Consider the following 27,389-nt stretch of genomic DNA (forward strand, 5'->3'; position numbering starts at 1 on the left):
AACTTCTTTGGGGGACTTTCTTGGCTTCCACTGACTTTGTGTTTTGCAAGATAAAAGAGCACACTGCTCTTTTACCTTCTGCCCAGGGCTTCCATCTGTGATGTGTTTTAGTCAAATGATGTCTTAACCTCCTCCCCCAGGTTGCTCTGCACTCATAATCTGCATTCATCTACATTTCAAGCCCTCTTGAATAAAAAAAAAATAATAATCCAACAGCTTGTTTCTAAGTAAAAGATTTTAGTGTCATTTTATCATTTTACTTTATATATAGACTTATAACGGAATGAATTTTCCATTTAAAGAACTTTTCTTTCAAAATATAACAGTAACTATAAATATGCAATGGGAAATATAAATAGTTCTTTCAAGACTTGGATGTGATAGTAAAAAATATTCATTATCTTACCAAGAATCAATCAATGAAATAGGCTAATTTTTTCATTAAAGAAAAAACAAACAAACATTTTTTAAAAGGGGAAAAAAATTTCTATAATAAGGATGTGAATCCCCCAACTTGCAACACTGAGTTCCTTCCATTTATCACTCAGAGATGGGATCAAGCAGGGTGGAAAACACAGGCTGCACTCAAGACAACATAAGTCAATTCTAAATGGCTTTCCACTACTGTGTGATGTTGCTGACATTCCAGAAGAGTTTATAATATGATTTTTAACTATTTCCGAATTAGCACTAGCAAAGGACGGAAATAAAGTAAGCCAAAGGCACTCCCTTCAGAAGCTCAAAACTGTTAGAATTTTGATGCAGATCTAAACTGAGAGTGTTTTGGTCACTTCATTAAGATGATCCTGTAGGTTCATACAAACACACTTCGGTGTAGGTTCTTTTCCTTTCTCAAAGCTTATGATGAAGAGACTGATCCCAGTATTGGGACTGACTGACGAAAGTTCAAATTTTCTCAGAGATGCTGGTAAGGAACACTTAAGGTCAGTCAGAAAATAACCAAACAGGCTTCTCATGTAAGCACCATGACTCACGACTAAGACACTGGCCACTAATCCTGGAGCACCACTGTCGGAGTTAACTTCAGAGCTGTAGTTTGTTTCTAAAGGAAATATCTCTGCCAAAGAAGTTTCCAGATTGTTGCTTGGAGCTCCTGGAGAAAACTGTTGCTTTTGATCTGCTTCTTTCAGGATTAGCTGACATAGAAATTCAAAAAACTGTTTTCCACGCATTTCCACCTTATAAGGAAAGAAAGAAAATGTGAAATAAAGGGACATTAATGATCTCCTGACAACATAAACATGACATAACTGCCTGCTTTTCTAATGGGTCAATGTAAGGACACCTAAGTAGATGAATCTCAATCTATATTTCCGATCATTCAATTGGGGCTTTCACAGGTACAAGAAAGTGCCTACCACATTTCTGGAGGCAAACCAGGGATACAGATGAGTAGAATATTGTTCTAATTCCTGACTTCGGAGCACTAGGTTAAGGAAATCTACAAGTGAACAGAAAGCCATAAAACAGTGCTCACCAAGAAACTATGTGGCACTTCAGTTCAGCTGGAACAACAAATTTTTCTTTTACTAAGGTAATAGAGTTTATCAGAAAATTACAAAGATAAAGAATAGAGGGAAAATTATCAATAACACAATTCAAAGATGATGACTTATTAGAAGCGTGAGCACTTGAGGATGTCACTCAAGAGCTGCTAGGCAGCAGTGGCCAGAGTTCATGTCCAGAATGACTTGACCCTTGAGTGATTTGCTTAGTCCCCCTGAACACCACTGCTGCTCGCTACTGCTTCACAAACAATTTTTTCTTAGATGTACCATAAAAGAATAGGTCTCCTTAAATTCATGATCAGTAATGGCTGCTAACTTAGCAGCAAATGAGAAAGAGAAGATGCCTTAAAAAGGAAAAAAGAAATAACATCATGCAGAGTTGTGTTATAAACAAAGCAACTTTCAAATTGCTTGGCTATAATTCACAAACGTCTAATTTACAAGTGAGTCAGATTCAGCCATTCTGACAATGTTAAGTCCCCCAACTTGGCAACTCGGGTCAGTGGTACGTACATACCTGGTCTAACGTCTCTCCTCCGGGAGGTGTAAAGAAAGGGCATTCTTCCCCAGCTTCTTTGGCCATGTTCCTCAGGTCACTTAGAGGCTTGCCTTCCGCAGCCCCATATTTCTGTCATGGTCCAACAGACAAAGGTGCCTCAGGTGAATTTGCAAGACAACGATTCAGTTCAGACTTTTGGCCAATTGAGATGGCTCCATGAATAAGCTTAGTTTCCTATATTATTTTAGTATCCTCTCTCTTCCTGATAACAGGAATGTATTCAGTATCATAGGAGGCCATGAAGCCTTAGAAAATACAACAGAAACCTGAGTGGTACACTATGTCCAAAGAGGGTTGTATGGAAGAAGTCACTGAAGCTAAGTAGACGGCGGGGCTTAACTGAATAAATACAAGGTCAGGCTTAGACTCCTGGGCTAGAGAACACATGCAAGGCACCATGCTGGCCACCTCCCATCCACACACTCTCTCACTTGGTCTTAATAAGAGAATTCTGAAGCAGGTATAAAAGTATTCCTCCACGTTTATAAGGGAGGAAGCCAAGTTTCGAGGAGGTTAAACAAATAGCCTCACTTTCACAGACAACAGCAAAGTTAAAATCCAAGTCCAGATTGCTAGCTTCCTAGGCGCATGAAGACTGAGCCCAAGCACAGGACATGCAAGTCACAAATGAAATCAAAGAGCCAAGAAACATGGGGAAACTACCTCATTAGGAATCCCAAGAATGTAAAAATTAAATGGCACCATTTTTCAGCTATTGCATTGTAAAATTAAAGAAACTGACAACATCAAGTGTGGCTTGGAAATATTTCCTCCTAGACCACTCTTGGGAATATTAGCTGGCATGGCTTTTTGAAACGCCATTTAAACTAGGCAATTTAGAGTTAATATAAGAAAAAGTACACACTCAGCAATGTCCATTTCTAGAAGTATGTTAGATGGGTGTACCAAGAATGAACTGCAAAAATATTTATTTTAACATTATTTACATCAGCAGAAAATCTAGTCACAACCTGGATGCTAATTAGTAGTTGCTGGGTTATATAAATTACATAAAATCCATTAAGTCACTAATTAGGTGATTATATCAAGGTGCATTTACAGGCACTGAAAAGCAGTCAGTACACAATAAATGAGAAATGCTAGTTTAAAAGCAATACAAAGAATTCCATTTAGAAAAATGCACAAGCAAGGGGAAATAAATCAGGAACACATACCAAAAATGTCCACTGTTTATCTGGGGGTGATATAGATTTTAACTGTATTTCTCCCCAAGTCACTTTTAATTCCTTATACCGATAATGGGTTGCTTGCATAATAATGAATTTAAAGAAAAAAAACTGTTATAGTTTGCACAGATGATGCCAAAAGATCCTCATACCATCATCAGATAGAAATCCATGAGTAAAATACCATTTTATAAGAATAAATGCATGTTTTGCTACGAAGTCAGCCATTCTTGCAATCCTCAATGCCAAATTCGTGTCTCCAGGCATAAACAAAGCAATCTCTATTACACAAGGGATCAGTAAGAATTATCACTTGCTTTGATTTCAGAGGAATGGAAACCTTCCTTTATTAAGTATTCTGAGTGCCACCATGAAGCAAACTGGGACTGAGGCCACAGGGCTGAGCCCGCCTGTGCAGAGACCAGTGTGGTGAGCTGCTGACCAAGGAGCGCAATGGAGAGAACGAAGGACACAGGTACGCCTGTGGAGATGACTCCTACGGATGGGGGAATCACAGAGGGCCAAAGCCTGACAGGTGAGTAGAAACTGGCAGATGGGGGAGCAGAGTGGAGCACAGGCCAGAAGTTCATGAGGCTGGCTCTTTTGCCAGAAGCATTTGGGTGATTCAGAGAAGAGCCTGAGGCCCGTGATCGGCGTTCCAGAGTATGGACTGCAGGGCTGGGTGGCTATGTGATCGGAGGCATAGACTTGACTTCTATGTGCTTTGATGTCTGCCATCTATAAAATGTGAATTAAAACGTGAGGTTTTTCAGTCTTCACACAGTAGGTTATGAAGCTGAATGAATTTGCAGTGCTTGGAAAGAATGCTAGCGGGTGGCAAACACCATGCCAACGCCCAACCAGTACTCTGAGACTACAACGTGAAGTACCAGGGAGGAAGAGAGGGCAAGGAGGTGACAGGTGAGTTTACACAGTACCTTGGGACCCAGGTTTAAGAGAATTAGTGAACCATTCTGCAAAGGATTATTCAGGTTGCAGTTGGAGATTAGGTTTGAAAAGAGGATGCAAGACAGGAAAGAAGAGAAAGACTATCACAGGGACTGAGGTAGGAGATGACACTGACCTGCTCCAGGATGGCAGCAGGGGTTTGCAGAGAACACATGTAAGAATGCCTGTGGTAGGTGGTGGGGCATAAGAGACAAAGAGCCAAAAATGAATGGCTCAACCAATAGGGTAAAGAGGAGCAGCCTGGGGTACAGGCAGAACACCCACTGAGCAGAAAAGAGGTGCAGAGCATACAAACCAGAAACCACAGTAGGCAGTCTGATAGTGAACATGCAGCTCAGGTAAGAGATCTCAGCTGATCACAGATTTGGAAATCATTGGGATTTCACCAACTAAAACCATAGGAGATGAAATTACTCCAGGACAGAGCACAGAGTGAGAAAGGTGGCCACGCCCACTGATGATGCTTTCTCCTACTGTATGATGACAGGTGTGCTCAGGGTTCAGAGGTCAGAACATCTTGAAGAGTCTGAGCCCTGGTTCTCAGGCACAGACTGAGCCCTTTGTGCAGCCTTGACGATGTAGCTCTAAGATCCATTCTTTACAATAACAGAGAACACATGCAGGTTATGGGAAGCCATTCTTTAAAAATGCCCTCCACATTCTGTTACATTTCTGCCCAGGTAAAGAAGAGATTCATGAAGTGGCAGGGATGCTAACGGGCTTACAGGTTAGTATTAGAGAGCACAATAAAAATCAAGACTGCTCTAGGAGACTTGGATTCAAATCTAAAGATTTGACTGTATGACTTTGCTGTATGACTTTGCTAAGTCAGCCTCAAGAAGACCCATTTCTGGCATACAAAATGGGCAGGAGAAAAATCTATTCATACCTGTAAGGGAGGAGTAGGACTGAGAGGTGAGAACTTTTCACCTTTTACTCTAAACTCTTGTATATTGTTTCAAGTTCTTACAAGTATCTCCTTTTATGATTCAAGAGGCTTATCCCATCTTATCTCATAAAATTTTAGTAATTTAAAAGGTGCTACATATAGGCTGGGTGTGTGGCTCAGTGGTAGAGCACTTGCCTAATATGTGCAAGGCCCTGGGTTTGACACCCAGCAAAACACACACACACACACACACACACACACACACACGTACTATGAGAATATGTAAAAGAATATGTGACTCATTTAGTAGACCCCAGTAGAACTACACTTAATTTTTAGCCACATTATAAAATGAGGTGGCTAGCTGAAATTTTATGATAAAGCACGATGTATAAATACTGTGGTTTGGATCAGGCAGGTCCCCCCAGTGCTCATGAGTTTAAGAACTGATCCCCAGTGCCAATGTTCACGAGGTGGGGCTTTGGGGAAGTGACTGGCTCATGAGGACTCTGACCTCATTGGTGGATTGATCCAGGGATAACTGAATGGGAGGTTGTGGGCGCTAGGCAGGTAGGCCTGTGTGGAGGAAGTAGGTTACTGGGGACTATGTTTCCCTTGGGAACTATATTTTGTTCCTGGCCCCTCCTCTCTCTATCCCTCCCCTCCCCCACCCTCTCTCTCCATCTTGGCTACCATGAGGTGAGCAGCTTTCCTCCGTATGATGTTCTCACTCATTTCAGTTCCAAAGCAATGGAACCAGCCAACCATGGACTGGCACTTCTGAAACCATAAGCCAAAATAAATCTTTCTTCTATGTTGTTTTTCTCAGGTATTTGTCACAGCAATGAAAATTTGGCATACACAATAAATAAGTCACTTACCCTTTCTCGAAGTCTTGAATCATACTGTACTGTCATATCTTTGCAAAACAGGTTGTGCTTCAAAATCCCATGCATGGTCTGCAAAGCAAAACACAACTGTTTCTTATACAAATGTTAATCACTATGAAACATCAACACAATACATGACACTTTCATTAATTAAAAAATATAATAAGACCAAAGGAAAAAAAAAAAAAAGACCAAAGAACAAGCAATAAATTTCCTGTGTAAATTCTGCCTCTTGGGCTGGGGATGTCCCTAGTGGTACAGAACTTGCCTAGCATGCACAGGGTTCCTTCCCTAGCAATGCAAAAACCAACCAACAATAACAAATGGTCCCCCTTCTGTTCTGCTCCTCCTTTTGTCTCTCCATGACTGACTCTGGTATTTTCTGCTAAACTATCTCTTAGTTCACATGTTAGCAAACTATAGCCCACAAGCCAAATCCAAACTGTCAGCTGCTTTGTAAATAAAGTTTTATTGGAACACAGACACAAGTTCCACATAAGTATTGTCTCTGGCTGCTTTTACACTCCAACAGTAGGGGGTGAACAGTTGTGACAGAGAGCTCAGAGCCCACAAGATCTAAAGTATATATCACATGGCTCCTTATAGAAAAGGTTGGCTAACCTGTTCCATTTCCTAAATCTCCACTCAAGTGTCTAAACTGCTATTTAACATCCATTAGCCTCAACTGCAGTGCTATTTTTGGTTCTAGAATTTGAACTTTTGTTTAAAATTTACTGTTTACAGTTCTCTGCTAAGATTCTGGGTCATCGCTCACCTGTGTGTAACATGGGTGTGTTCCTCCTGTGGCTGTTTATCTTTTAATTTTGCTCATGTGTGTCCATGTTTCCTTCTTTCAGTTTATCTGGCTAGTTTTAGTGGACATAAAACACTGTATTTGCAAAACTACAGAAATTGTTAAGTCCACATCTACCTTGCATTTTCATCCCCTCCCTGTAAGTTAGACATTATCATTACTGTAATATGCATGTTGTATTTCTTTGTATTTATCTATGCTATGTGTACCTTTGCCAATTTCTTTGCTCACTGATCTTTTTCTGAAACTCGGACCTTCTAGAATTATTTTCAATATTTTTTTGAAAATGCCTTGAGGGTTTGTTTGTCTGAATGGTCTTCACCTGTTTTCTAGAAAAAGTTTAAAACCCTAGGTTAATCCTTGCCCTCTCTCAGCATACTGAAGAGGCTGTTACTGATCTGTAGACAGCCTAACTGCTTGACTAGTGAATGATGTTTGTCTTCCTTATTCTTTGGAATCTTGGCTTGGCTACAATGAATACAGAGGTGGATTTCTTTTGTATTTACCAATTGGGACTGGTCACACTTTCTGGATCTGAGATCCACTGTCTTTTTGAATACTGCCTCATCCTCACTCTCTGACATCTCCTCTTGAAAGACATTACTACTTCCCATCATGTTCCTCACGTCTTAAATCAGTCATGTATGTCACCCTTAGGTTTACTGTCTTAACAATCATGTCAGCTGTGTGTAATCTGTAACTCAGTATATTCACTGAGGTTTGTCCTAACTTATTCCCTACATTAAATTGACTTTATCGATACATAATTTACAACAGTAAAATACACCTATCTTAAGTCTACAGTTCATTTGAGTTTTGACAAATTTATACACCTATCTAAGTGCCAAAAATTAAAATACAGAAGAATTTTATCACCTCAAAATATACCTTCATATCCATGCCGGTAAATCCTTCTCACCCCTGGCCCAAGCAACCACTGAATTGCTTTATGTAACTGTACATCAGTCTTTTACCAGAGTTTCATATAAATAGAATCATGTATTATGTTCTCTTTAGTGCCTGGTTTCCTTGGTTTAGCATGTTTTTCAGAGACTCATCCATGTTGATGCATGTCTAGTGTTCCACTGTATGAACACACCACAGTTCATTTGTCCATTTACCTCCTGATAAACACAGAGTCTATTATATGGCTGCTACAAACAAAAGTCCTACTGAACAATGGTACACAAGTCTTTGTGCAGACATCCGTTCTTATTTCTCTTGGATAAGTCTCTGGGACTTAAACTACTGGGTAACAATAAGCATATGTTAAACTATTTTCCAAAGTAGTTGGTTTCTTTTACATTCTCACCTGCAATATGTGACTTTTAGATACTCTACAATCTTTTCACATTTTAGTCATTCAAATATTATGTACAGTGGTATCTCAGTGAGGTTTTAATTTGCATTTATGTGATGATTGAGGATGCTGAACATCTTTTCATTTGTATCATTTTATTGTCTTTGCATGCATCTTCTTTTATGAAGTTCCTGTTCTAATTAAAATCTTTTGCCCCTTTTAAAGTTTGTCTAATTACTGAGTAGAAAGAATTCATATGCACACAGTGTCATATATATATATGTACATTTTCTTCCAATCTGTGGCTTGCCTTTTCATTTTACAAATGGTACTTGCAAAGAACAGACAACTTTTACTCGAATAAAATCCAGTTTATATAATCAATTTCAAATTAGTTTTTGTGTGTGGTGCAAGGTAAGGGTTGACATTCATGTTTGTTGTGTCAGCATCATTATTGAAAAGACTATCCTTATCTAATAAATTACTATAGGACCTTTGTCAAAATCCTACTGGCCAAAAACATAAACCAATAATTGACTATATGAGGGTGGCTCTGTTTTTGGCCTCTCCAATTTTGCTTGAGAAAAAAAAAAAAAAAAGTCTTCTTTTTAGTTTTCAAAGTATTTTCAATCTTTATACCTTCAGAATATATTTCTAAAAAATCCTGTACTCACTCCTACCTCCTTTTCCCCATTTTCCTCTCAGGACTCCCAACCAACATGTGTGTTGGATTGTCTGACACTGTTCCATACTTCGCTGAGACTGGTTATCTTCCTATTTTATTCTTTCTTTCTTTCTGCTCCATAGTAAATTCAGAATGTTCTGTTGCTAAGTCTTCATGTTCAATGACCTCTTCTACAGTGCCTACCCTGTTAGTCCATCTTGTGACATTTTTATTTCAGGACATCATATTTTTCACCTCTAGATCAATCTGGTTCTTTTTTTAAATTCTAATTTGCTATATACGACAGCAGAACGCATTACAATTCATATTACACATATACAGCTCAACCTGGTTCCTTTTTTTTTTTCATTTTTTTTTTTAAATATTTTTTTAGTTGTTGATGGACCTTTATTTTATTCATTTATTTACATGTGGTGCTGAGAATCGAACCCAGTGCCTCACACATGCTAGGCAAGTGCTCTACCACTAGGCCACACCCCCAGCCCCAACCTGGTTCCTTTTTAAGATTTTTGGTTTTTATCTTCTATTTCTCTCCTCATTTTTCTTCCTTATTCACTGCTAGGAAGTATTCATTCTGGAATCACTACTGTGTGCCCTGTGTATTCCACAAAATCCCTGCACGCTGACTGGTGGGGACTCACGTGCTTCCCCACCCTCTGTGAGCTCTAGGAATCGCTCCACTTTTCCCTCCCCAGGAACCAGTCTCTCCTCTGCAGCTGTGTCTTGCTTGTTCTCATGCGGTGTCATTCCACCCATATGCAGAAAACAGTCCACCAAAGAGTTTCTTTTTGGTTGAATTTTTAAAAATTTGTTCATTTTAGTTATCCATGACAGAAGAACATATTTTGACATATTTAAGCAGACTGCTATGTATACTTCTAGAGTTCTTTCTCTGTCTAGCTCTTCTACTTCTCTGAACCTCAAATTTTAGTCACCTTAATATCCCCAAATTCCACGATTTCCCTCCTCAAATCACGGGGACCACCGAGCTCTATTTTGTGCCCCCTACCAGAGTCTGGAAATGACTTTGGACAATCCTGGGGCACAGCTTATTTGTTCCAACTCATCTAGGCATCACAGAGTCACAATGTGCCTGGAGTCCAAGGTCTCACTTACTGGATTTTATTCGAGTAAAAGTTGTCTGTTCTTTGCAAGTACCATTTGTAAAATGAAAAGGCAAACTACAGACTGGAAGAAAATTATAAATAAGTGTATTACATGTATATAATATATACATATATATAAAATAACGTATACTTTTTTTAGTTGTAGATGGGCACAATACCTTTATTTATTTATTAATATGCAGTACTGAGGATCAAACTCAGTACCGCACATGTGCTAGGCAAGCAGTCTTCCACTGAGCCGCAACCACAGCCTCGCCGAGATTTTGCACTTATTGTTGAGTTTTCTAGATGTTTACACAGGGAGGTAAATTCCAATCCTATTAGTCCCTCATAGTTAGTCACAAAAGTCTCCTTCCATTGAGTTTTAACAAGTTGATTTGGTTCTTTTTAAAAAAATCTGGGTGTCATTTTTATAGAGATCTGTTCTCTAAAGACATTTACATCATGTCACATATTTCTTTATGGAATCAGAATGCTTTTTTTTACTCTGCTGGCCTTTCTATTATCTGATGTGACTGTGGGTTGATCTCCTGCCTGTCATTTCTCCTGGATTTTTCCTGATACCTTATTTTTATTTTTTGTTAAGCATTTTTTCCCAAAGCTACTCTAACTTAAATATTCAAAAAACAAAAAACTAAGTTCAACGAGAAGAAAAGGAAAGAGTTCACATGGAGATGAGAGAGTGGGGAGGAGGTGCTGTCTATGTGATTTAATTCCCTGCGGGCTCTGGTGGCAGATCTTTCCAGCTTATACACTTGTTGAGACTTGGGACCTCTTAGCCTAAACCTTCACCCTACACTCACCTGCTTTGCCCGCGTGAGGTCGCTGGAGAAAGCATGAGTAAACCTCACTTTACTCATAAATCTCCCAGCAGCAGCCGCTTGTTTAAATCCAGTCTCCGAAAGAGGTTCATCTATTCCTTGTCCTGTGGTGAAACAAAGCATTCAAAAACATAACTGAGGGGTACAGATAAAGCCACATATAAGAGAACAGAAACTGTGCCTAGCTCTATTTTAATGAAAAGTTTCCTCGAGCACTTTTCTACACGACTTTTCAGAGAGCCAAGGAGCCGACAGTACCTACTGTGAAGTTAAGCTGATTCTATCAAGGCTCAGATTCAAATGTTTTCCAAAGAGTGGTTTGCCTGCTGGGAATAAGGTGATGCTAACAACATCTCAGTTTTAGCTCTTCCCTCTTTTGTGTTTGCCCATGTCCTCATTGGTTGCATTTTAACCCTCCATGTGCTGCTATCATTACCATCAGAGTTTTGCCTCCTATATCTCCATTGTCCAAATGTTCAATATTATAATGATGGTACTTCTCCTTCCCTGCCCCCTTCCCTTTCTTTTTTTTTTTTTTTTTTTTCTTTAAAATACTGTGAAACCTACTTCCTTCCAGGAGAAAAAGCAGAGCGGACACTGTGAAGGGACTTATTACTACAGAATAATTAAGCAATGTATGCTTGGCATGAGTGGGCTCACAGAATGCAAGGAAATTCCCAAGGGATGAAGCCAAGCCATCAAAGACCCCTGGGCTGAAATGTGAAAAGTGATATGGAAATTTGGAGTTGCTGCAACATCAGCTCAGGCTGGAAGGGTTTCTGGAGGAGGCCTGCTCATGGGACAGCAAGGTGGGAGGACCAAACTGCACTGAAGCAAGGGGTCCTGGAAGGAGGCTACTGTCATCTCAGGCCAATGGTCAAGTGCAAATCCTGCTCAGAACAAACCACTCACAACAAAGGATAACAAGCTCTCCACTAATTTTAGAGCAAATAATAGTTCAGCCAAAGATTCAACACATACACAAGAAAATAATCCATAATGAATGAATGAGAGTCATAATAATGAATGAGAGTCAGCAGAAAAAAAGAACAGATTTAGAATCATTAAGAATTCACACACTGAAATCAGCAAAGAAAAGCTATGAAATTAATTATGAATAAGACATAAATGTTATAGGCAGAATATTCCTGGTCATACCAGAAAGATTTCAGATGTGTTGCTCAGAGTAACAGGCATGAATTTATTAGAAGGGATAGGAAAAGGGAGAGAGCGGGTCCTCTCCTACCCTCTGATTATATTGGGGGTCCCAGAGAAGTTTCCAGAAAGACCACCCAGGTCCACCTCTTGACTTTCGACTGACAGACAGCAGGATGACAGCAGACTTTCAAGTTTTCTCTGCACATGGGAACTCTAGTTTGGTTTGTCCTGTGCTGAGTGGTTCTAACTGGAACTTGTTCTTAGAGATGTTATGGTTAGGGGAATTATCCTTACCTTTCAGAGTTCTGGGATTGGTCTGTGGAAGGGTCACAAAATTCCCCCCTTATAGGGTAACTAATGTTTTTATTGGCATTTTAGGCCTGCATTTCTCCTGCAGATAACAGGTTGTTATGCCAGGCAGGGCTGCAGGCAAATTGCTTTTTTAAAAAAGAAACCACATGAGAGTCAGCACAGGAGACTCATTTTATAGAATTATTCCCTTAACCTCATGTTTCCACTGCTCACATCTGTCTGTTCCCTATCATAAAGACAGATTCAGAAAGATAAGCAATTAACAGAAAGCATTAAAAACAACCAGATGGCTTTCTAAAAGATAAAATAAATCTTTAATAAGGAAAAACAGAATGCTAAGAAAATAAAAAAAAAAAATCCCTCAGTGGATTGAGTGATGTGGTTGAAGGGAGGTGTAATGAACTCCAAGACAGAGATGCACATACTACCCAGAATGCAGCACAGATACAAGGAGACGGAATGTGGATATACTGGTGATGAACGGAAAAGAATGAGAATTCCCCACATGCATTGCTTAGTTCAGGCTACTGTAACAAAATACCATAGATCAGATGGCTTATAAACAACAAACATTCATGTCTCACAGTGCTGGAGGCTGGAAGTTCACGATCAGGGTGTCAGCATGGCTGGGTTCTGGTGAAGGCCTCTTCCAGGGTACAGAGTGCTGACTTCTCCCCTTATGTGCTCAAATGGCAAAAGAAGGTGCAAGAGCTCTTCAGGGCCCCCTTTTAATAATCCTGCCCACAAGGGCTGCACCCTCGTGACCTAATCACCTCCCAAAGATTCCATCTTTCAGAGACGAAATCTTTGGAGGTAGAAAACGGAGAAAATAAACATAAAGAGATAATGGCTGGGGCTGGGGATGTGGTAGTGGTAGCGAGCTCGCCTGGCATGCGTGCGGCCCGGGGTTCCATCCTCAGCACCACATACAAACAAAGATGTCGTGTCTGCCGAAAACTAAAAAAATAAATATTAAAAATTCTCTCTCTCAGAAAAAAAAAATAGATAATGACCGAGTTTTCCAAAAATGAGAGAAGACACCCATGTACAGATAAAGGAAACACAATGCATATCAAATAGAATAATTTAAAAAAAAAAAACCCTCCTAGATAAACCAAAGCAAAGATTTTCAGAATAGTTATAGAGAGAGATGTAAATGTGGAACGTACTTGATGGGCCAGGACTTCCTCACAGGAACAATGAAAGCCCAAATAAGAATAGATTAACATCTTCCAAGTGTTGAAGAACCGTCCAACCAAAACTGTATGCACTAAGATCACCTTTATCATCAGCCTAGCCACACACACCCGGGAACCTTTCAGAAAACATAATTCTGGAAAGAAGGTCTGAGATGCAAAAGAAGCAATGAGCAGCAAAGGTAGCAAACACTGCCTGAATGACAAGTGGAGGCAATAATGTTCACATCAAGTGGTTTTAAAAAAAAAAAAAAGACTTAAGATGACAGACAATGATAACATAAGTTCCTGTATTTTTCGAGAGGGACATTAATAATATTATTCTTCAGGAGGCTGAGGCAGGAGGATCACAAGGTAGATACCTGCCTCAGCAACCTTGCAAGATGCTGTCTCAAATAAAAAGGGCTGGGAATGAACTCAGTGGTAGAATGCCCTAGTACAGAGGAAAAAAGAGAGAACAAAAGCATGCTCGGACACAAGAGCTCTTACTGTCTGTTCTTAGTCGTGGGAGGATGCCACCAAAAGACAGAAGTCTGCAAACCAGGAAGCAGACTGGGAAGACCTTGATCTTGGACTTGGCCTCCACGGCTGTGAGGAAATAAACGTGTGGTTTCACCTGCCCAGTCCATCTTCGTAAACTGACTAAAACGAGTATGAATGGGAAAATCTAAAGGCAATCATTAAAAGACCAGAAATGGTGGAACCAGTAGGGAAGGTAAGACAAGCCTGAGAAATAAGGACTTAAGATATAAAAGTCAGTAAGAATAAAGAGGAAGACTACAAAAAGAAGGAGGAAAAGAACAACAAAGGAAAGATGTTCAAACATATCAGTAACCAGAATAAAGGCAAATAGACTATTACCAGCTAAAAAGATTATGTATATTTTTTAAAGAACTAAGCATCCAACTAAGTTGGGAGAAGAATTTAAAAAAAAAAGAATAAACTAAAAAATAAATGTGAACACAAAAGACTTTTATTCACATTCCACGGTCAGCTTCTAATGAAGTAAGACAAAGGAGCAGTACTAAAGGACAAGGTGGTGGCAATGGATCAAAGCCAGAGAATAACTTGGATCAGTACAAGTCATTCAAAAGCAGGTTCATTTAAGTGTCAGACTAGTTAGTCTCCAGAAAAGGGAGTTAAGCACCCTGGGAATGAAAACCAGTTTACATCAACCCCAGGTCACTACCCTTCAAACAAAACTAAATGCTTTTATAATCACAGCACAGAAATAGAAGTTCTACCTGAAAGTTCACTCGGGATATTCTTTAAAAAGCTGAGCTAGATCACAGGACAACTAAAAACTTGGGGTCCATACTAACAGAACTCAACAGGAAGAATCAGTTCAGAATAAAATAATGAGCACACATGAGAATTAAATCTAAAATATCTGAGCTAGAAAATACCATTAACACCAGCCAGAAAACGTCACATTTCCAAATAGGAACCATTTTAAATCTAGACAGTTATATTTTCAGGCATCTAGAACCAATATAACTTTCTAATCAGCTGACTAGGCCTCTTAGAAGCTGAATGTAAATAGCAATTTGGAGAAGTAGTTTCTGGGTTTTTTTTGTTGTTGGTGGTGGTGGTGATAAGGTTTGAACTCAGGGGTACTTTACCACTGAGCTGTCCCCAGCCCTTTTTATTTTTTGAGACAGGGTCTCACTAAGTTGCTCAGGGCCTCACTAAATTGCTGAGGGTACCCTTGAATTTACGATCCTCCTGCCTCAGCCTCCCAAATCACTGGGATTACAGGCCTGCATCACTACACCCAGCTGAAGAGCTGTTGTGTCCATTTAGTTCAGTCAAGATTTATTCCTCTTGGTTACCAGTTGCTCTGACCATATTCTGTGGCTGTTATATTCTTTATTTCTGAAATCTCAATCTAAGCCAATCCCAGTACAGTGCTGCCCCCAGACTACCCTACCCACTGAATCTGATTAATTTGCATATCACTTTAACACTAAAGCAGAGATTTAGAATAACAACCAGATTATACCAACCTTGAAGTACTTTCTCTTTGTTCAATCTTGTTTCCCCACTAAAATAGAAAGAGGGAGGAAAAAACTTTAATATCAAGTTATGTCATTTTTGAAAAGAAGAAAACTAGCTATGAAGGGTAATGATATTCATAAAAATCATCTGAATCATAACACACTTCATAATTGAACCTATAAAAATGCAATTCATTCTATAGCTCTAGTGATGAGCTCAAAATTTCAAACTACCCCAAATTAAAATATATAGATTAGGAATCAATCTTAAATAAACTGCAAGAGTATAATGCTATTTTTAAAATATTTATATATGTACATACATTATTTTTGTTAAATAATCTTGTCAAAATAAACATATTACTCAAAATTACTTTCAAAGGCAGAGCCAAAACATGAAGATCAGTCCTTATATTGCTGACCTTGAACTGAGCAAGGGAAAGGGCATTGGAATGGAATGGGAAAGAAGGAACATTTTGTAGTACTGAACACTATCCTGCAAACCACAGCACACTGAACTGAGGCTTGGACACTACAATTTTAGGAGTTAAAAACAAAACAAATTCAAACAGCCTTGAAACAATGAGAAGGGTGAGAGGACTAGAAAAATTGGTCACCAAGTAACTGGGGAAATGGAGGTTGGAAAGGAAAGAGGAGAGGGGAATACATGGGCAAGTCCAGATGACAGGGTAGACCAATAAAAGCAATCCTCAAGTAAGTAAAAAGGAGAATTCAGTTAAAACTCTTGTGCTTTAATCAAATGTTTCTTGAGCCATGACTAGGAATACAGACTGAGTCTCTGCGTAGGCTCCCGACCATTGTGATCAATGGCTGCCTGGAGCAATGGGTCTCAAACTTGAGCCTCATCAGAATTAACTGGCGGGCTTATTAAACCACAGCCCTGTTGCTAGGAATACCTGCATTCACTCATATTAAAATTATTTCTAATAGAAAAGATTGTAAATATTCCATTGACAAGAAGTTGGTTTCCATAACCATAGCTCAAATAACCATTTATTAATGGTTTCATTAACAAATAAATAGTGATATATCTACCTAATGGAATAATGTGTAGCAAGCAGTGTCTTTGAGAGAGAAACTTACGTAAAGATACTAATTAAATAGAAAAATCATGGTATAGAATAAAATAAAAAGAACATCACCTTTTTAGGAAGGAGGGAAATAATATTTGGATCTGCACAAGAAACACTGGAAGGATACACAATGAAACTAAGAAACTGTCATCTATGGGTGGGGAAATAACAAGAGGGAGAATTATTTTGATTTCTAAAAATGTTTGTTTATTAGTTTACAAATAAAAGTAAGATAAATGAAATTATTATACATAGAACTATTTATGCCTTGGCAAAACAAATAGTACTAATTCATCATTATTATCCAGAACTCATTTGGAATCCTAATGGACACAAAAGTGAAAATTAACCTCTACCCTGCAGATGGATCAGAAGCATCCAGGGTAAGTTTGAGGAACTCTGTCATCTCACCTAGAAAATGGTGTTACGCATTAGATTCACTTTGTATCTCAACCTCATAATCTTGCTGAGATGAAGAATAAAAGAACTGCTTCTAAAGTTACCAAAAATGAAACACCAGTAATTTGATAGTTTTGTAGAGGCACTTCCCACCATCTAATGATTTTGGCAAAAGGAGAAAAATAGCTGTGATGTAATGCGGGACTTCTTTTAGCTATTTGTCAATAAAGACTGCTACAGAACTAACTGTATTATTATAATCACTGGCTTTTGCTTTTAACTTGTGTTGGGTATTTTTGCCTTCAAACCACTTTATAAATATTACACAGTAGGAATCCAAAAGTTGCATTTTCCCTAAAACTTTTATTAAAATTTTAGAGCTTTTATTAGCTTTACCAAGATTACATAAATCCTTGAAGCAAGTGTTTAAAATTAGTTTGGGGAGTGGAAACTAGATGGATAAAATAGTTTTAACTATTAATCCATTTTCCTTAACCAAAGCTTGGCTTATGACAGAGGCAGAGAAGAGGCGGCAGCTGAAAGGTCAGAGGGATATATTTTGAAGGAGTCAAGAATAACACCACTCATTTTCAAAACTGCAGTGTGATCCACTTCCAAAATACAACACCCAACTCTGCAGGAATCTAAAGACTTATGCCAAGAAGTGAAGTCTTATGAAGAGCCATTTATAGGCCCACAAATATGCATCATTAATTTTGTAGTTTATCATACTGTTTTTCACTTAAAGGTGTTTTTTTTTCAGTCCAGATTTATATTCTGTGGAATTTCTTTAGAAATCATATAAAGCTTAATTTCCCCATTATGTCCTCTTGAGGGATTCAAATCCAACAGACAATACTCAGTTTGCCATACCAGAGAGACAAATCATGGGAAATTAGTATATACTCATTAGTATACATTTTCAGAATAAATATGCTTTATTGTACATGGAAATATAAAACCTTCTGATATTTATTCATGAATACAGCTTAATTCTAATTCCTTTACAATTAATTCATTTGCAAATAGAAGATTTCAAAGGTTAGTAATAGAAGGACTTTCACTAGACGGTTTGAGTGGAAAAACACTCATAAGGCCGGGCACAGGGTGCATGCCTTTAATATCAGCAACTTGGACAGTTGAGACAGGGTGATCATTAGTTCAAAGCCAGTATCAGCAACTTAGCAAGACCCTAAGCAACTCAGTGAGGCCCTTAGCAACTTAGCAAGATGCTGTCTCAAAATAAAATATAAATAGGGCTGGGGATGTGGCTCAAAGGTTAAGCACCCCTGGGTTCAATTTCCGATACAAAAAAAAAACAAAACCACTTGTAAAATAGCCAACTCATGATACATTTTTTGTTTATATATAGAGCATCCTGGTTGTAAAGGCTCCCCTCAGTTGACCACCCCAATACCTAGGAACCTATATCACAGTAATATAGCAATTACATATATCTTTATAAAAATATTAAATTGCAGATAATTTAATACTGCTTTGCTTTTTTAATGTCTAAAACAACGACTAACATTTAACAAAAAGTAACTGCTGACAGAAGTAGAATAAAAAAGGGCAGTTTGGCTATGCACAGCTTTACTAACTGATCATCTTTAAGTCATCAAGTGTAAATTAAATATACTTTATAAAAAAAAAAGTTTTATAAGTCAGTTGGAAGTGAAATGATGGCTTGCAAGTGACTGACTGCAAACAGCAACAAAAAACAGTTCAAGGAACCAGGGCCTTCAACAGCCTTGTGTCGGGTGTTCCAGAGCAAGGGCCAACTGCAGGGATGAGGCAGCCACGGCCCTCTTCTCTCACTGGTTCTTCTGATCATGCCAGAAACATATCAGAATGTTGCTCAGAGAAACAGGTACGAGTTTATTAGAAAGAACAGGAAAAGGGGACACTCTCAAGGTAGGAAGTAGGTCCTCTCAGAGAGGGGAAGGACAGCATGCTCCTTCTGCCCTCCAATTTTACTGGGGGTCCCAGGGAAATTTCCTGAGTCCCGCCCAAAGTCCATCTCTTGACTTTTACTTGATATCACATTTGCATCAGATTTCCCTGCACAGGATAAAGAATCAAGGCAACTCTGATTACTTTGACCCCTGCTGACTAGTTCTAATTGGAATTTGTTCTTACTGATTCTGTGGCTAGGGGGAATTCCAGTTTTGGAATCTAGTCTGTATAAGGGTCACACAACCCCCACCCCTTTTCAGGGTAACTTGCATTCTTTTTGGCATTCTGGGGCCGCCCTTCTGCATATAACAGATTGTTGGCTGAGGAACATAACATATTCTGTTGACTTAAACCAGGCAGGATTGCAGGTAAATTGCCTTTAAAAACAAAACAAAACACATGAACTGGGTGAGGTGGTGTGTGACTTAATCCCAATGGCTCAGGAGGCTGAGGCAGGAGGATCATGAGTTCAAATCCAGCCTCAGCAAGGCCCTGTCTCAAGACCCTGGGGATATGGCTCAATGGTTAAGCACATCTGAGTTCAATCCCCAGTACAAAAAAAAAAAAAAAAAAAAACAAAAACCATGTGGGGGTCAGGGAAAGCATAATGGATCCAGTTTATAGAATTATCCCACTATCCTCATGTACCGCATGATCCCACCACTCAACTGTCTGTCACCTATCAGGAGATGATAATGCCAACCTACATCTGTTGGAGATTTCAACAATGCTGTGCTGTCATGAGAAATTACAGTTTGATAATAATGGTAGATTCAAAGTTGGGAATCTTGAGCATTCTCTTCCAAAAATGATACACACTGGTCCTTTCACTTCAAAGTATAATGAAGAAAGATAAACACACATATAGTAACAGAACAAAATTCATGGTGGATTTAGTTGCTTTAAAATTTCCTTGCATTATAAAAATTATATAGTTATATATTATACATCATAAAGTTCTATAAAATTATTCAACTCTTTAACAAACCATTATATTTAACTATGTTGATTATCAAATTTGAAATAATTTCTTTTCCTGAAAGAACCACCAGTTGGTTTTGTGTTTTGGTTTATTTTTTACCTTTTTTTTTTTTTTTTTTCTCTAAGAACTCTCAAGGCAAGAAAAGGGATGGAGGGCCTGGGATTGTGGCTCAGTGTAGAGTACTCGCCTAGCATGCATGAGGCACTGGGTTTGATCCTCAGCACCACATAAAAACAAAATAGATATTGTGTCCACCTATAACTGAAAAAAAAAGAAAAGGGACGGAATGGCTCTGATAATAAAGCAGTTAATCACAGCCCTCCTGATTATCCCAACATCTTTTTTTTTCCATTTTCCTAAGTTTAAAATAGATCAAAATTTATTCTCATCACAACTATCTTATGGGCAGGGGAAGAGACTCAAACATGGCCAGTGATACTCAAGTAATCTTCAAATACTAGGACTTAACATAATAATAATAATAAAAGGCAGAACACAATGGGTAAGTTGTTTTGGTTTGAATCCTACCTACCCAACTTGCCACATGAATTTAAGCAAGTTACATGGCCTCTCTGCCTCATTTTTCTCACCTGCAAATTGAGGATGTCAGACCTCAAGACTGTCAGATTCTAATTACACCTGTGCTTGACACCTAATAATTTATTAAGAGACGGTTTTTAAGTGATTTCCTATGAAGGCCTTTTTAATGAAGGCCTTTTTAAGCAGAAGGAAGGGAATGAAATACACATTCATAATTAAGAATCTAAACAGGGATCACCTTACTTTTCAAGGGGTGCCTTAACTCAGACTTCCTAACTTCTAAATTTTCAATCATTTGATTGACACTGTTCTGGCTAGATCCAGAAAGCACTCCTATGTTGGGAAAACAAACAAAAAAGTGGCATTAGTAATCAGGGATCTAGTTCCAGTTTTGCTAACCAATTTAGTTGTATGACCTCAAGAAAGTCAAGAATCCCCCAAAGCTTTCTAAAATGGGGGTGTGGGGTGGGGTGATAGGAAAACATTAAAATTTTATGAGTCCTCAAAAGACAACTTCAGATGATTCCCAAGATTATCTTCCTATAAGGGAAGAATGGGAGAGAAAAAGACCTCAGTTAAAGTAGGGTTGACAAAATTAAATCCTATAAGAGTTCTTTCTTTGTGAGCTCCATGAAGTATCTTATTATCCCTGTAATTCCCTCCACTGGCAAGTAGAATTTACTCAAAATGCTCGTCTGATAGACTATACATGTACTGTTGAGAACCAATTGCACTTTGTTGGAGCTGTCCTTATACAACTTATTTAATTCTTAGATGTTTTCTTCCCCTACCTTATGCCATACATTTTACCTTTCCCCATTTAATCCTCACAATAACCCACTGCAATAGGTACTATCACTATTCCCATTTTGCATATCAGGAAACTGGTTATCAGAGGCTCAGGCTTCAGGGCTCTGTCCTGGAGGCAGATTCCAACCCAACTATTTTACTTGAAAATTTTCTGCTCTTGAACTGCACTGAATTACATGTCCCATGAACACTCGGCAAATAGGTGCTGAGAAGGAAAAAAGAGACAATAACAGATTTAGCTCCATGCAATCTGTTATGATAAAAATATTTATTCTGGGTGATGGCGGTCTGCCAAGAGGCTAAGGCCCTCTTTTTTTTTTTTTTTTTCTCAGAACTGTAATCTCTGGAGAGGAAGGAAATAAATCGGCAATACATGCCCGTGGAGCTGACTGCTCTGGTAAACCAAGAAGATCAGCAGAGTGGGAGAAAGGCAGTAACCAAAGGCAGAGGGCATTAAAAATATCAGCCACGGAAGGGCAATTCTGCAAACTCTTTAAAATCTGCTGGGGAGCAAAAACTGCACAGAAGCCGAGAGACAGGGTTGTCTTTCTTCAGTTTTAGTTCTGCCACTAAGAGAACCGTAATCGTTTACTCAGCTACCACTGCTTTCTCACGTGAAACACCGGAGTGATGATATTTAAGACCTGCCTTCAGCACTCGGATGGTTGTGATCAGAGGGGTCGAAATGGGATGACCCAGACGACAGAGCCTGGAAACATTCCCTTCCAAGTCATCCCTCCAAGGGCTGAGCCGGCAGGGACAAGAGATGACAGATGCATGCTCCTACCGCCCACTCCAAAATACTCGATGGGAAGGGAAAGAAAGGCCCCCTGCAAGAGCAGTACTCACTGCCGGACAACGGTCAGGGCGAAGCGCGTCATCCTCACGTGGTCGGGGGGAGGTGAAGCAGTGGCCTCAGCTCTGCGTCCCAGCCCCGCGCGGCTCCTACACTGCGGGATCACCTTGCTCACACCACTTCCGCCACTCGACCGGCTGCCGGCTCCGCAACCATAGGCGGAGGCGGCCTCTTGCGTCATCCCCAGAAAGCCAATCAGAGAGGCGGGAGACCTACATGTCTGAGGAGACTGGGGAGTGGTGAGGCCCCGCCCACGGCTGTGGCGCTTGCGCTCCTGCGCGCGGGTCTGTGATTGGCGCGCAGCAGGTGCGTGAGGGCCCCGCCCTCAGATAAGGCTGTGGGATTCTTGGTTTGCTTGCCGCCTGCAGACTGAGGACAGAGATATGAAAGGCTGTGATTTTTGGTTGGTCAGATTGGAGGCTGGGATGCAACCAGTAATCTTACCGCTGGGCAATGTGGTGAATACCTCACGACGTACAGAGCCAAATTGCATCCTCTGAAGTTTAAGCTGTTAATCCCTAATATTGGGGTAGGAAGGTCAGCAAAGTATTCAGATTTAAACGCACTCAGTTTCATTCCTAATTCTTCCTTGACCAGTCTTGGCCCTCTTTCTGAGTTCAATTCCTGCCGAGCCCTGTTTTACCAAAGAATCCTGCTAAGCCAGTTTTTCAGAGTCCCCTTACCCTTGATATTCAATCAAGTTCCTCTTTTTGCTCACCCTTCATTACCTTACTAAGTTCCTCTTTAATGGTTTTCCATCTCCTCCCCCATCCCTTACATCCTGCCCTGGCTGTAAATCTCCTCTGTTGTTTTCAGACTTGAAGTCAGTTTGTCTCCTCTATTGTAATAGTCTTGATCTTTTTTACAGTGGTCTTGTATAAGTCTTTTTTGCCTTTGTAATAAGTATCAGGTGAATAATTTCTAATGTTCAGAATCTTGATGAATTACTGAACCTCACTAGCCCTCAGCCATATGATAGGTAAACTGGGATAACAGTACCTGACCATGACACAGGTAAAACTTAATGTTAGCTTTCATGCATTTTTACCTAAATAAACATATTTGGTAATGCATTTATCTCAAATCCTCAATTATATTTAAGAACATGGGATTAAAAAGAACATGGGACTAGAGGAGTTAAGTAAGATTCACAGACGCACGTTTCAAAACAATTTCACAATGTATTATATTGGGACTTAAAATTCTGTGATAGATGGAATAGGTGGACTGCATTATCTTTGCTTAATAAATGAGAAATCTGGGCTGCAGAGAAACTAAAGCAATTTATCTAGGTTCATGCAGCTGGTCAGTTGTAAGTCCTCAAACCTACCTATCAGAATTATCTACTGACCTTTTGAATACCAGGCTGAACTCCAGAAAAACTACATCTGAACTCTGGGGGGAAACCCAGGCATCAATATTTTTTAGTCCCCAGCTGTTTCCTGTCTGAAGAGCTAGCAGTTTTCAAGCAGTGCTCCTCAAACTTGAATGTGCATACAAATCATCTGGGGATCATGTTAAATGCAGATTCTGGCGTTAGGCAGTGTGACTGGAGGCTAAATTCAGCATTATCCAACAGCCCTCAAGTAAACAGGAGGCATCTTCAGGATGAGGTTAGAGGTTGGAGGGAAAATTTTGAGTGGGGCCCAGAATGCGGGCTTATTTCCTGTATATAGTAGCTTTTCCATGTATGTGTTTTGAATACCTCAAAAAATGACTCAATTCAACAGATTCTTCTGAATTTTTTTCAGTGAAAAATGAAATTAGTTATTTTGAGGGCTGATGCAGGAAATGATCATAGAGAGAAACCACAAAACAGAGGGCTAAGAGGGGGCATGTAGACTGAAGTTATAAAGAAACAAACCATAAATAAGACATGTCTGAGAACAGATTTAGAGAAAAAAGGGTAAGAACAAGCAACGGTAATGGAAGAACAATGTAGACACACAGAGCCACAGACACAGGAAGGCAAAGAGTCTCTGGTCACTAGTACCTTGAGCCACTATAGTATCAGATACCTTGTAGGAAAGAGCACTTTCTCTTAAAGACGGTCTAAGTAAATTTCTAAAACCTGAATAAAAACATTTCAGGTCTCATTTAATATAATAATTCTGCAAGGTAGAAGTTGTCATTTCCATTTTACAAGTGAAGAATTATGGCACATAAAGGTTAAACTCATTTCCATCTCTCAAGATCCCATCTCTTTGGTATCTTTGATATCTGGTATCTCTGATGTTCCAGGTGGTATCAAAACTATAAGCCATAAGGATATGTACTGGCTCCATTTCCTTAGTTCTTTTGTTTCTAACTAAGTATTTGGAACATAATAGGAACTCTATTAAAAATTTGTCCAATGAGGGCTGGGGTTGTGGCTCAGTGATAACGAGCTTGTCGAGCACATGTGAGGTACTGGGTTCAATTCTCAGCACCACATATAAATAAATAAATAAAATAAGGGTCCATCAACTCTCTCTCTCTCTCTCTCTCTCTCTATATATATATATATATATATATATGGGGGGGTGAGTGTGAGTGTGTGTATGAATCTGTCCAATGAGTGAATGGGAAATATCCACTAGGATCAGTTTGTGGAATGAGTCATATATCAGAAAAGAAAGCTGAGCCAGGTCCTGTGGCACATGCCTGTAATCTCAGCAATATGGGGGGCTGAGGCAGGAGGGTCACAAGTTCAAGGTCAACCCCAGCAGCTTGGCGAGATCCTGGGGATGGGGATGTAGTTCAGTGGTAAAGCAGCCATGAGTTCAATCTTCCATATAGAAAGAAAAGAAAAGAGAGGAAGGAAGGAGAGACACAGTGGAAGAGGATTCTTTTAGGAGAAAATTATACAGCATCAACTGATATTAACTTTTAAAATTTTCCAAGAAATACACTTTTTAAAGTCTTCATAAACTTTAAAAATCAGGAAAAAGGACTGGAAGTGTAGCTCAATGGTAGAACACTTGCTTAGCATGTTTGAGGCCCTGGGTTTAATCCCCAGAACTGGCAGTGGTGGTGGGGAAGTATCAGGAAAATAAAAACAGGTTGACAAATGAGGCATTTTCCAAATAATGGCCATAATCTTGCCATTATTTTCAACAATTCAGGAGCTGAACATGGAGTTTACATAGAAGCTAGAAACAGCCACTGATATACTTTTGTCGACAACCTATCAAACCACATATATCTTTTTTTTATTTTTTAAATGAACAAGGTGCTTCATTGAGGCACATAGTATCACAATATGATGGAATTCTGAATTAATCAGAATAGACAAAGTTAGGGGCTGGGGATGTGGCTCAAGCGGTAGCGCGCTCGCCTGGCATGCGTGCGACCCGGGTTCGATCCTCAGCACCACATACCAACAAAGATGTTGTGTCCGCCGAGAACTAGAAAAATTCTCTCTCTCTCTCCTCTCTCACTCTCTCTTAAAAAAAATTAAAAAAAAAAAAGAATAGACAAAGTTATGCTGAGCTAACAGATTAATCCTGATTTTTTTTTTGTGGCTAAACACACACAAATATTTATTTCTTTTTCATGCTCTATATCTGACATGGATCATAGAGGAGCTTTGTAGCACATAGATATATTCAGGGACTTGGGTTGACAGACACATTCGCTTTTTTATCCCACATTTTTTATTGGTGCCTTATAGTTGTACATAGATGGGATTTGTTGTTACATATTCATACATGCATATGATAGAGCAATATAATTTAACCAATATCTCTCTCAGTGCTTCCTCTCTTCTCTCCTTCTTCCACCCTCTTAGACCCTTTCTTCTACAGATGTCCTTTGGTTCTTAGGAGATTACCCACACCTTTGTTATGAGAGAAAATATGACCCTTACCTCTGAGTTTGACTTATTTTGCTTAACATGATGGTCTCTATTCCATCCATTTTCCTGCAAATGCCATAATTTCATTTGTCTTCATGGCTGAATAAAACTCCGTTGTGTATATATACCACATTTCCTTTTATCCATTCATCCATCAGTGGACACCTAGGCTGGTTCCATAGCTAGACACATTCACCTTGACCCGTGAGTTCATGATTGCTGAGGCTGATTAAAGCAATGGAGGATCTTCAGGTAGTTCTTAGGTGCAATCTGCATTCATTGTCTAGAGCTACCTACATGGCCCTATCTAACTGCAAAGACAATGAGAAATGTGGGACACACATGGATAGTTAGTGAGTAGACCATGCTTACAATACTGTGCACACTGGCCTCTTCCCTCAATCATGCAGTCTCCTAGATGATCTTACGCATTGTACAGATCTTTCTTATATCCCAGCTTGGACCTTTCCTCCGAGCTCCTCATTCATTTATCTAATTACCTACTCAACATCACCACTTGGCTCCTTGATAGATATTTCAAGCTGACTTTGTTCCCACAGAACTTTTGATTTTTTTTTTTAACTCCAAAGACTGCTTTTCTTTCTCATCTTAGCAAATGGCAATACCAGCTACACAGTTGCTCATGTAATCCTTGATTCTTTACCTTAACCTAACAATCCCCATAAAATTCATCACAGATTTGTATAAGCTCACTAATGAAATGACTGCTGGAATTTTACTCTGATTTTCAAATAAAAACTCAACTCCAGTCTTTACTGAGATAAGCCAAGTGTAAAATGTCCAATTTACTTGGAACATGGACTATGGGAAGAGAGTATAGTTTGGAGTCAGCTTCTTGAGTATTTAGATACTTTCAACAGGGGGACAAAGGTGTAGCTCGGTGGTAGAGCACTTTCCTAGCATGGGTAGATCCCTAGGGTTTGATTCACAGCACTACCAAAAAAGAAAAAAGAAAGTAAAAAGAAACGTCAACAATAACTGTGTTAGTCAGCTTTGCATCACTATGACAAAATACCGGAGATAAACACTTATACAGAGGAAAGCTTTTCTTCGTTCACATTCAAAGGTTTCAGTCCATGGTTATTTGACTCTGTTGCTTTGGGCCTATAGTAATATAGTACATCATGGTGGGATCATGTTTCAGAGGAAGCAAAGAGAGACAGGAAGGGGACAGGGTTTTAATATTCTCTTTATGGGCAATATAACCCCAATAACCTAACTTCCTCCCACTGTGTCCCATCTCCTAAAGGTTTTACCACATTCCAGCATCAAAGACGGTCTGAAAACCAAGCTTTGAACACATGGACCTTCGGGGGACATTCAAGATGCAGACTATAGCAATAGTGTGAGATTAACTACATCGTGACCAAATGTTTGTCTGTTGGTTACTCACAGTGTGTGTGACGTTGATATTCATCTTGTTTATCAGTTTTTAAAGCTGAAAGGTTTTTTTCCCCACAGAT

At 39.3% G+C, this 27,389-nt stretch overlaps 1 protein-coding gene across 1 annotated transcript; it reads right to left on the bottom strand.

Moving 5' to 3' along the window:
* Nucleotides 1-207: 207 nt before the first annotated feature.
* On the bottom strand, nucleotides 208-22,210 carry Tigar (TP53 induced glycolysis regulatory phosphatase). Its single transcript, XM_026407255.2, has 6 exons — nucleotides 22,064-22,210; nucleotides 15,443-15,480; nucleotides 10,753-10,874; nucleotides 6,015-6,092; nucleotides 2,047-2,157; nucleotides 208-1,199 (listed from the first exon to the last, which is right to left on the bottom strand). Exons 1-6 carry the CDS (start codon nucleotides 22,093-22,095, stop codon nucleotides 768-770), a joined length of 813 nt encoding a protein of 270 aa, XP_026263040.1. The 5' UTR covers nucleotides 22,096-22,210; the 3' UTR covers nucleotides 208-767.
* Nucleotides 22,211-27,389: the final 5,179 nt, after the last annotated feature.

This window comes from Urocitellus parryii, chromosome 5, assembly GCF_045843805.1.
Source record: "Urocitellus parryii isolate mUroPar1 chromosome 5, mUroPar1.hap1, whole genome shotgun sequence".
NCBI classification, from domain to species: domain Eukaryota; kingdom Metazoa; phylum Chordata; class Mammalia; order Rodentia; family Sciuridae; genus Urocitellus; species Urocitellus parryii.